Below are 12,508 nucleotides of genomic sequence, written 5' to 3' on the forward strand. Positions count from 1 at the left end.
GTGTGTTTTTGTTTTCCTGTTAATACTATTGAATGTTTCTGAAAGTTGAGGAACATCACATCTGTGGGGATTTTGTTCCTTTTTTTTTTTGTTTGTAAATGTAGTTGAAAATCTTCGTTAGATTTGTTAGGCAAAATCTTTTCTTAGAAAAGCCCGACACTGTTCAACTGCCTCCCAGCATACATAAGGGGGATTACCAATAGACCCCTGGCTGTCTTCAAGAAGGCACTGGACGAGTACCTAAAGTCGGTACCTTACACAGATAACCCGCACATAGAAGAGAGAAGCTTACGACGACGTTTCGGTCCTATTTGGACCATTTACATAATCACAGTGTGACTTTGTAAATGGTCCAAGTCGGACCGAAACGTCGTCGTAAGCTTCTCTCTTCTACGTGCGAGTTATCTGTGTATCGTTCCAGTCACGGTATTGTGTAGGCGAAACGTTTCGAAATAAAGATACCTAACTGTTGCATATGTGTCTTACCTAACAATCTGTCGGTATTTTATACCATTTTAATGTTCATTATTATTGTTGTTATTAAGTTTTGGTAACAGCTTCGTTATGCATCCCATACCCATCCTGTGAGTGGTAGTCGAGAAATATTAGACACAAAATGGGTCCAAGGACCAGTCTCAAAGTTGTGATAGCTGAGAAAGTTAGTGGTGATGAGCTATTTACATATTTATGGTCTGGTTACAATCGTAATGAGTTTTTTATGCAGACACGAATTCAGCCAGGGAAAACATGCAACCTAGTTTATATGTAGTTTTGAATTATTTATATTATCTAATATTTTAGCAGGTTATGTTTGAACTTAAATAATTCTATCTAGTTATGATTTATTTCCAATAAACAAAGTCATGGTATATTTCTAAAATGAATGGTAAGATGCCACTATGGATAAAATTCTTTGAACATTCGTGAATGAGTTATCTCTGAATTCATTAATTTTCTGGCATTCCAGCACATAATGGCGCAAGATGAGACAATAGTCCATCTGGCAAAGTTTACACTTGGCTATGTCTGCATCAACTGGTGATGCAACCTGACAAAGATACTCTTAGACCAGCCGGAGCCGGGCTGTTGTTACATCTATGACTCTGCTGATTTCACTGGACGCACCATAGACATGTGGCTCCTCTCGCATGATAGAATGAAAATAGATGGACTGACTGGTGCCACTCTCCTTCAGTCTCGAGTCAGTGAAGTACAAATGAAGTTCTTTTCTTATTTTTTCTAGTGGGACCTCGAAGACAAGACACTTGTATCTGGTTACATACCCAGCCGAGACCCATCACGCTACTGGATCCTGCGGACTGCGTCTTTCTGTCGGGGAGGAGGCCTATTAAGCTTTATCATTTCCTTAGCCTAGACCAGGGGTTCGTAACCTGTCTACGATGACAGACCCCAATGGACTGCCCAATATATCCCCATATCACCTTCACCAGACTGTTGAAACTATCGCCATCATCACCAGACCTGTTAGGTACCAGGAAGACTTCATAAGATGTCAATAGGTTGGTTCATCACCAGTTCTGTTAGGTACCAGAGTGACTTCATAAGATGTCAATAGCATGGTTCATCACCAGTTCTGTTAGGTACCAGAGTGACTTCATAAGATGTCAATAGCATGGTTCATCACCAGTTCTGTTAGGTACCAGAGTGACTTCATAAGATGTCAATAGCATGGTTCATCACCAGTTCTGTTAGGTACCAGAGTGACTTCATAAGATGTCAATAGCATGGTTCATCACCAGTTCTGTTAGGTACCAGAGTGACATCATAAGATGTCAATAGCATGGTTCATCACCAGTTCTGTTAGGTACCAGAGTGACTTCATAAGATGTCAATAGCATGGTTCATCACCAGTTCTGTTAGGTACCAGAGTGACATCATAAGATGTCAATAGGTTGGTTTTACTTTACATAAGGACTGTCAGCAACAGAACAGCTGATGGTTTATTCTAATTTAACAACAACTTTTTTTTAAATTGTTCAGAGATCGAGTCCCATACCCTCATTATTTGGCTCCCATACCCTCATTATTTGGCTCCCATACCCTCATTATTTGGCTCCCATACCCTCATTATTTGGCTCCCATACCCTCATTATTTGGCTCCCATACCCTCATTATTTGGCTCCCATACCCTCATTATTTGGCTCCCATACCCTCATTTGTTGGCTCCCATACCCTCATTATTTGGCTCCCATACCCTCATTTGTTGGCTCCCATACCCTCATTATTTGGCTCCCATACCCTCATTTGTTGGCTCCCATACCCTCATTATTTGGCTCCCATACCCTCATTTGTTGGCTCCCATACCCTCATTATTTGGCTCCCATACCCTCATTTGTTGGCTCCCCCCCATTTGTTGGCTCTCACACCCCCATTATTTGGTTCTCACACCCCCATTATTTGGTTGCCACACCCCCAGGGGTATTGAGTACCCCCGGTTAAGAACCCCTGGTGTAGATAATAATAATAATAATAATAATAATAATAATAATAATAATAATAATAATAATAATAATAATAATAATAATAATAATAATAATAATAATATTTTTTATTTACTACCAGTACATGTACAGGGTATGCAGGCCATAGCTGACATCAGTGACATACTACTATATGCAAAACCGCTTGTTATGCAGAGCATAAGTGAGTACCTATTTTACTGATAGGGAACATAGACAACCGGTGTAAGGAACCACGCCCAATGTTTCTAGCCCTTCGCCGGGAATCGAACCCGTACCCTTACAGTGTGAAGTGGGAGCTGTTGCTACCAGGCCCCGGGGCACCTGCCTAACCTTAATGTGAGTCATGACAATAATATTCCTTGTTCAAACACATCTTTATTATTATTTTTATTTTTTTATTTTCTATATTATTGTTATATTTTATTATTATAAAAAATCGCGATCGAGCAATATAAGATGCAAAACAGGCACATGGGGAGCTGAATGATAGCTCTAGGCCTTTCGTGTTGCAATCAACGCTTCATCAGGAGCTTGCAATGTTGCAGAAATGAGTGGAAAGTCCAGGCAGGTTCACTGTAGAGAGCAACACTTGTAATTTAGTATATTACAGAGAATAGTTTGAATTGTCCGCCTCAGTATGGTGTGAAGGACTAATCAGACGCGGGGTTGCATGTCACGCCGGCTAATCAGCAATCAGTTTAGAAAGACACATAGCCAATGAGTGACCAGTTGATTCAGGCGTCTGACCAATCAGAAAGCGCAGATTTCAGAGATGTACCTAGGGGTTACGGCCATCTTGGATATGGACTCTGTGGCAAGAAGACTTGGACTCCATATTATTGTATCTATGCTGAGCGTTGTATGTTAAAGTAAGGACAGGTTTTAGTAGGAGAAGATAAACGGGAAACATGGGAGAGGACAGGGAGAAGGAGAAGCCTGAGAAAGGTAAGAGTAAGTTAATAACCTAAGACAACTAGTTGTTCCCGTGATGGCTGACAATACAGACAATTTTGACTCATTAGTCACTGATTTCTTCCAGACGATGAGCATGTGTATATTTTTATGTAAGTAATTCGTGAGAGTATTTTACAGCCATTATTAAAATTTGGTTAATATGCATAGTAGTAAAGGTAAATAACGAGTAAGGGTGGAGATGGCGGCGCCATTAAAGTGGTGTTAGTGTGATCCAGCAGCATCCTCCTGCACCACCTTCCTTCATGCTGCCTCCCTCATCTTTATCCCAGGAGTTGAACCTGTCCTTCCCGTCCTCCCATCAAGCATGATTGCTGCCATTTCCCCCCCCCCCACACCCAAGGGGCTGAATGACCCCCTATGGGTTTAGCGCTCCCTTAAGTAAAAGCAATTTTGCGATTCCACTGATGTTATTACAGTCGAACTGTATGACCCTTGAGAGTTTGTAATACTGCATTAAAACTGCACTAAACCCACAAGGGTCACACAGCGCTGCAGGAATTCCATTAGTGTGTAATGTACAGTATTTCATAATCACGATGTATATATGTGACTTAAATTGTGAGTGGCTTTGGAATTTCTCTTGGGCTCCAGTGTCTCATAAAATAGCTCCCGTCAAGGAAGGTTCCTTGATGTTGGTGAGGGGCTCTTGATTTAGGGAATTGGATCTGTGCTCCAGTTCCCTGAATTAAGCCTGAATGCCTTCCACATCCCCCCCCCCCAGGCACTGTATAATCCTCCGGGTTTAGCGCTTCCCCTTGATTATAATAATAATAATCATAAAATAGCTGAACAGACAGGGTTATCCCAGGTAATTCACACTGTATGGTAATTGTACTTGTATATTATGCAGTAATCGTGAACGAGCAACAGAAGATGCAAAAATAGCTACAGGGGGAGTTGAATGAGACCTCTAGGCCTTTTTTATTGCAATCAACACATCAGGAGCTTTCAGCATTGCAGAAAGAGCAGGAAATCCAGGAAGATCCATTCATGTGAATTCATACCTATACCTAGATAAACTTACTGTGATAGTATTCCCAACTCATATTACTAACTGCAGTCAGCATCTCTTAGTACACTTGAAATGTTTATTCAGATATACAAGACTGATGAAGTATCAGGTGTTCCCTCATCATTTCTTGATCAATAATATTTGTCCCTGCAATATTATGAAAAGAACAACTCCATTTACTGTATTAATACAGTTATACAGTACTGTACTGATAATGTCAGAAAGTGCACTGGCAAGCAGCCCAAAAAGGAAGGAATAAGTCGTTTTGGGTGACATTTTTTGGGGTATTTGGCCTGTGCATGGGTTGGCAACTCTCTTGCCTCATATGCCGAGTGGCCATGGTTCAGTGGTTCAATTCCCAGCATGGGTAAAAAATTGGGCATGTTTCCTTACACCTGCTGTCCCTGTTCAACTAGCAGTAAGTAGGTACTAGGTGTTAGTTAACTGGTGTGGGTGGCTTCATGGTTTGAAGGACCCCCAATGGAAATAAGATGGTTCTCAATGAGGCACTGACTTTCTTGGGTTAAAAATCTGAACAAAACTTCTTATCTTAGATAATTTATATGTTGCTATGTATAATGATTGTACTTGACTCATGAAATCATAATGACACAATTAGAAACAAACCATACCACGGGCGGGGATCAAACTCGTATACTTATGTATACCTGTACCTAAATAACCTTAGTTACTAGTCCTTACTGTTGAGTAGAAAATGCAATTACCGTACTGTATATCCTTATAGCAGACAAGCAAAGCATTCTTAAGAGCATTGATGTATGTGTGTGTGTATATATATATATAATACTCTTAGTGGACCGAAAGAAACAGCTGATTGGATTCATTATCATAACTGAATCATCTGCATTTACAGCAGGTTAAATAATAATTTTTTTTTTTATAATTTTACAGACTTATATTCACTGTATTACTATAATTGGTTTTCCTCAGGCCATGCTGCAAGAGCAGACTATACAGATAAATCAAAATTACCGACTACAATAATTCTACAGTTTTCAAATTACTCATGAGAAACTACTTATCCCATGATCCCACTCCTCTTCGGAAAGCCCGTACAATACATATAGTGTACCTGTGACAGTAGAAAGGCATGAACCTGGCTATATGTTTGTTACAGGTACAGCATTATATTAGACAAGTGAGTGAAAAGTAATCTTTTGCAAGCTTTTGCTTTTGAGAATTAAACAGTGTTGGTTACATTTTAAAATAGGACTTCTTGGCATCTCAAGATGGGAGGTATTGTTTATAGTTCATTGCTTCATCCATCTATAATATGTTTTCTATCCTAGAATGACTTTTTCAGTTTTTTATTAGCCTTCATATGTTAATGCATTTATTTCAGAGCGAGATGAGAAGAAAGAAAAAGATCGGGATAAAGAAAAAGACCGTGATAAAGATCGGGATAAAGACAAGGATAGAGACCGTAAGAAACGCAGCCGGTCTCGCTCGCGTGAACGTCGTAAGCACAAGTAGGTAGCATAGTTTTAACTTGTTTCCTTAATTAAGAGCATAACAGGGTAGCCAATTTTTTAATTGGTATATCATATACTGTACAGTTACAGGTTATTTCTGCTGCACACTTCACTGCTTTCTTAAATCTACCCCATACTACTTTGATCTCTTACCTTTTCTCTAGCTCGCCTATCTTCCTAGTAGTTGTTTATATATTACCCTACTTATCTCTAATTAACAAACTTCCCCTTCTCTTACTCATTGATGATATTCTCCTTGCACCCCATCTACATCTCACTCTAACTTACTGAATAATGTGATTTTTTTTTTCTTTTTGGTATCATTTAATAGAATGGAAGACATATTTCTGAATCATGTGATTTTGGTTGGCTTCAGGACCAGCAGCAACTTGAAATTGGTCTCAAAATAGCAGAAATGTTTTATTTTTTACAGATTTTCCTGAGGACGGGTGAGGCCCTTACAACTCCGTCAGTTTTATGGGTTTTTACTAGGTCAATTATTGGGATACTGTAAATCATTTCTGGTTATGTTATATTATCTGAGTAGGATAAATCTTCAATTTTTTTGTGCGATGAATTAAAAATGGAAGGACATGATTAATGGGGACATGATTAATGGAAGTACAATGCCTGCACTTTAAAGGAGGGGTTTGGGATATTGGCAGTTTGGAGGGATATGTTGTGTATCTTTATATGTGTATGGTTCTAAACTGTTGTATTCTGAGCACCTCTGCAAAAACAGTGATAATGTGTGAGTGTGGTGAAAGTGTTGAATGATGATGAAAGTATTTTCTTTTTGGGGATTTTCTTTCTTTTTTGGGTCACCCTGCCTCGGTGGGAGACGGCCGACTTGTTGGAAGAAAAAAAAAATGATTAATGAACAGAGGAAATGTTTAAGTGCCTATGTCTGTTTATTTTGGACTGTGTTTAAATTGAATGTTTTGTAATTTTTTGTTAAATTGGCCAAATTACCAGTCTGTGCATTGTTTGATAGTTGAATGGGTGGTTTTGTGCATCCAGTTGACAGAACAGAAGGCATCCTAGCAAAATAGCTAAGAATTTGATTGAATTGAGCATTGAAATTGGCTAAAATAAAATTGTGGGCAAAATTGCCAATGTGTAAATTGCACACAGACCTCTGAATTTGCCTGTATAGTTTTGCAAGTTTTCCATTGTATTTTTTAGTTTGGTGTCATTATCTTCAGAAAGAGATTCCCTTCTATTTCCATATTTTTAATGTGGACAGTGGGGCTTAGGGCAGTAAATGGGTTACATTGCTTCAGGGCTAAAAATAGAAACCTACCGTATGATTAAATTTTGAAGGAAAAAAAAAAAAACTTGATAAAATGCTTAGAACCAGCTACACTAGTAAGTTGAAGGATAAGGTGCAGGGCCAGCAGTTAAATTCTACTACAACCTTAGTTTGATAAATACCCAGAAACCCACAAGAAATGTGAATGGAAATTTCACTTCAATTTTTTATATTTTTTTTTTTTTTTTTTTATTATCACACCGGCCGATTCCCACCAAGGCAGGGTGGCCCGAAAAAGAAAAACTTTCACCATCATTCACTCCATCACTGTCTTGCCAGAAGGGTGCTTTACACTACAGTTTTTAAACTGCAACATTAACACCCCTCCTTCAGAGTGCAGGCACTGTACTTCCCATCTCCAGGACTCAAGTCCGGCCTGCCGGTTTCCCTGAATCCCTTCATAAATGTTACTTTGCTCACACTCCAACAGCACGTCAAGTATTAAAAACCATTTGTCTCCATTCACTCCTATCAAACACGCTCACGCATGCCTGCTGGAAGTCCAAGCCCCTCGCACACAAAACCTCCTTTACCCCCTCCCTCCAACCCTTCCTAGGCCGACCCCTACCCCGCCTTCCTTCCACTACAGACTGATACACTCTTGAAGTCATTCTGTTTCGCTCCATTCTCTCTACATGTCCGAACCACCTCAACAACCCTTCCTCAGCCCTCTGGACAACAGTTTTGGTAATCCCGCACCTCCTCCTAACTTCCAAACTACGAATTCTCTGCATTATATTCACACCACACATTGCCCTCAGACATGACATCTCCACTGCCTCCAGCCTTCTCCTCGCTGCAACATTCATCACCCACGCTTCACACCCATATAAGAGCGTTGGTAAAACTATACTCTCATACATTCCCCTCTTTGCCTCCAAGGACAAAGTTCTTTGTCTCCACAGACTCCTAAGTGCACCACTCACTCTTTTTCCCTCATCAATTCTATGATTCACCTCATCTTTCATAGACCCATCCGCTGACACGTCCACTCCCAAATATCTGAATACGTTCACCTCCTCCATACTCTCTCCCTCCAATCTGATATTCAATCTTTCATCACCTAATCTTTTTGTTATCCTCATAACCTTACTCTTTCCTGTATTCACCTTTAATTTTCTTCTTTTGCACACCCTACCAAATTCATCCACCAATCTCTGCAACTTCTCTTCAGAATCTCCCAAGAGCACAGTGTCATCAGCAAAGAGCAGCTGTGACAACTCCCACTTTGTGTGTGATTCTTTATCTTTTAACTCCACGCCTCTTGCCAAGACCCTCGCATTTACTTCTCTTACAACCCCATCTATAAATATATTAAACAACCACGGTGACATCACACATCCTTGTCTAAGGCCTACTTTTACTGGGAAAAAATTTCCCTCTTTCCTACATACTCTAACTTGAGCCTCACTATCCTCGTAAAAACTCTTCACTGCTTTCAGTAACCTACCTCCTACACCATACACTTGCAACATCTGCCACATTGCCCCCCTATCCACCCTGTCATACGCCTTTTCCAAATCCATAAATGCCACAAAGACCTCTTCAGCCTTATCTAAATACTGTTCACTTATATGTTTCACTGTAAACACCTGGTCCACACACCCCCTACCTTTCCTAAAGCCTCCTTGTTCATCTGCTATCCTATTCTCCGTCTTACTCTTAATTCTTTCAATTATAACTCTACCATACACTTTACCAGGTACACTCAACAGACTTATCCCCCTATAATTTTTGCACTCTCTTTTATCCCCTTTGCCTTTATACAAAGGAACTATGCATGCTCTCTGCCAATCCCTAGGTACCTTACCCTCTTCCATACATTTATTAAATAATTGCACCAACCACTCCAAAACTATATCCCCACCTGCTTTTAACATTTCTATCTTTATCCCATCAATCCCGGCTGCCTTACCCCCTTTCATTTTACCTACTGCCTCACGAACTTCCCCCACACTCACAACTGGCTCTTCCTCACTCCTACAAGATGTTATTCCTCCTTGCCCTATACACGAAATCACAGCTTCCCTATCTTCATCAACATTTAACAATTCCTCAAAATATTCCTTCCATCTTCCCAATACCTCTAACTCTCCATTTAATAACTCTCCTCTCCTATTTTTAACTGACAAATCCATTTGTTCTCTAGGCTTTCTTAACTTGTTAATCTCACTCCAAAACTTTTTCTTATTTTCAACAAAATTTGTTGATAACATCTCACCCACTCTCTCATTTGCTCTCTTTTTACATTGCTTCACCACTCTCTTAACTTCTCTCTTTTTCTCCATATACTCTTCCCTCCTTGCATCACTTCTACTTTGTAAAAACTTCTCATATGCTAACTTTTTCTCCCTTACTACTCTCTTTACATCATCATTCCACCAATCGCTCCTCTTCCCTCCTGCACCCACTTTCCTGTAACCACAAACTTCTGCTGAACACTCTAACACTACATTTTTAAACCTACCCCATACCTCTTCGACCCCATTGCCTATGCTCTCATTAGCCCATCTATCCTCCAATAGCTGTTTATATCTTACCCTAACTGCCTCCTCTTTTAGTTTATAAACCTTCACCTCTCTCTTCCCTGATGCTTCTATTCTCCTTGTATCCCATCTACCTTTTACTCTCAGTGTAGCTACAACTAGAAAGTGATCTGATATATCTGTGGCCCCTCTATAAACATGTACATCCTGAAGTCTACTCAACAGTCTTTTATCTACCAATACATAATCCAACAAACTACTGTCATTTCGCCCTACATCATATCGTGTATACTTATTTATCCTCTTTTTCTTAAAATATGTATTACCTATAACTAAACCCCTTTCTATACAAAGTTCAATCAAAGGGCTCCCATTATCATTTACACCTGGCACCCCAAACTTACCTACCACACCCTCTCTAAAAGTTTCTCCTACTTTAGCATTCAAGTCCCCTACCACAATTACTCTCTCACTTGGTTCAAAGGCTCCTATACATTCACTTAACATCTCCCAAAATCTCTCTCTCTCCTCTGCATTCCTCTCTTCTCCAGGTGCATACACACTTATTATGACCCACTTCTCGCATCCAACCTTTACTTTAATCCACATAATTCTTGAATTTACACATTCATATTCTCTTTTCTCCTTCCATAACTGATCATTTAACATTACTGCTACCCCTTCCTTTGCTCTAACTCTCTCAGATACTCCAGATTTAATCCCATTTATTTCCCCCCACTGAAACTCTCCTACCCCCTTCAGCTTTGTTTCGCTTAGGGCCAGGACATCCAACTTCTTTTCATTCATAACATCAGCAATCATCTGTTTCTTGTCATCCGCACTACATCCACGCACATTTAAGCAACCCAGTTTTATAAAGTTTTTCTTCTTCTCTTTTTTAGTAATTGTATACAGGAGAAGGGGTTACTAGCCCATTGCTCCCGGCATTTTAGTCGCCTCATACGACACGCATGGCTTACGGAGGAAAGATTCTTTTCCACTTCCCCATGGACAATAGAAGAAATAAAAAAGAACAAGAGCTATTTAGAAAAAGGAGAAAAACCTAGATGTATGTATATATATATATGCATGTGCGTGTCTGTGAAGTGTGACCAAAGTGTAAGTAGGAGTAGCAAGATATCCCTGTTATCTTAGCGTGTTTATGAGACAGAAAAAGAAACCAGCAATCCTACCATCATGCAAAACAGTTACAGGTTTTTGTTTCACAGTCATCTGGCAGGACGGTAGTACTTCCCTGGGTGGTTGCTGTCTACCAACCTACTACCATAATCATTACTCCAGACTTGTTCCCATACTCACCCTCAATTTTCTCCCATACTCACTCTCAACTGCTCAAATACTCATCCTCTACATGCTTAACCCCTCAAGGAAGGTTCCTTGATGCTGGTGAGTGGCTCTTGATCTAGGGAATTGGATCTGCTTCAATTCCCTGAAGCCTGAATACCTTCCACATTATTCCCCACAGGCACTGCGTAATCCTACTGGTTAAGTGCTCCCCTTTGATTATAAATTTTTTTTTTTTTCAACAAGTCGGCCGTCTCCCACCAAGACAGGGTGCCCCAAAAAGAAAGAAAATACAGTGGACCCCCGGTTCGCGATATTAATCCGTTCCTGAGAGCTCATCGTAAACCAAAATTATCGGAAAGCGAATCAATTTTCCCCATAAGAAATAATGGAAATCAAATTAATCCGTGCAAGACACCCAAAAGTATAAAAAAAAAACTTTTACCACATGAAATATTAAGTTTAATGCAATAGAATAATTACAATAACAACAATAACAATAGAATAATTGACACTTACCTTTAATGAAGATCTGGTGATGATTGATGGGATGGGAGGAGGGGAGAGTGTTGAACCTATTGTTTAGAAGGGGAATCCCCCTCCATTAGGACTTGAGGTTTACCTGGAGAGAGTTCCGGGGGTCAACGCCCCCGCGGCCCGGTCTGTGACTAGGCCTCCTTAGGTCAGTGTCCCAGGATGCGACCCACACCAGTCAACTAACACCCAAGTACCCATTTTACTGATGGGGAACATAGACAACAGGTGGAAAGAAACACGTCCAATGCTTCTACTCTGGCTGGGAATCGAACCCAGGCCCTCACCATGTGAAGCGAGAGCGTTAACCACCAGGCCACCAGAGCCCCTGGTCCTTTTCCGGGGTTACTTCCCTTCTTCTTTTAATGCCACTAGGACCAGCTTGAGAGTCACTGGACTTCTGTCGCACAACATATCTGTCCATAGAGGCCTGTACCTCTCGTTCCTTTATGACTTTCCTAAAGTGGTTCACAACAGTGTCATTGTACAGGTTGCCAACACGGCTTGCAGTAGCTGTCTGAGGGTGATTTTCATCAAAAAAGCTTTGCACTTCAAGCCACTTTGCACACATTTCCTTAATCTTTGAAGTAGGCAACTTCTTCACTTTATCCATCCCCTCCTCCGAAGCAGTTTCCTCAGGTCTGGCCTCTTGCTGTTGAAGATGATCTAGCAGCTCATCAGTGGTTAGTTCGTCATTGTCCTCCTCCATCAACTCTTCCACATTCTCCCCACTAACCTCCAACCCCAAGGACTTCCCCAATGCCACAATGGATTCCTTAACTGGCATAGGCTTCTTAGGGTTAGCCTCAAACCCTTCGAAATCCCTTTTGTCTACACATTCTGGCCACAGTTTTTTCCAGGCAGAGTTCAAGGTCCTCTTAGTCACTCCCTCCCAAGCCTTACCTATA

General features: G+C 40.5%; 1 protein-coding gene across 4 annotated transcripts in view; it reads left to right on the forward strand.

Annotated features, from left to right (window-relative positions):
• Positions 1-3,253: 3,253 nt before the first annotated feature.
• Positions 3,254-12,508, forward strand: part of LOC128696262 (splicing factor U2AF 50 kDa subunit) — a 50,622-nt gene continuing 41,367 nt past the window's right edge. The window contains exons 1-3 of one of the 4 annotated variants that reach the window (XM_053787404.2): positions 3,254-3,352; positions 5,422-5,629; positions 5,834-5,960. In XM_053787404.2, coding sequence (XP_053643379.1) covers positions 5,582-5,629; positions 5,834-5,960 — 175 coding nt within the window. In that variant the 5' untranslated portion in view covers positions 3,254-3,352; positions 5,422-5,581. Of the gene's footprint in view, positions 3,429-5,421; positions 5,630-5,833; positions 5,961-12,508 lie in introns of all 4 variants that reach the window. The other 3 variants (XM_053787403.2, XM_070092251.1, XM_053787408.2) reach the window with 3 other exon arrangements.

This window comes from Cherax quadricarinatus, chromosome 39, assembly GCF_038502225.1.
Source record: "Cherax quadricarinatus isolate ZL_2023a chromosome 39, ASM3850222v1, whole genome shotgun sequence".
NCBI classification, from domain to species: domain Eukaryota; kingdom Metazoa; phylum Arthropoda; class Malacostraca; order Decapoda; family Parastacidae; genus Cherax; species Cherax quadricarinatus.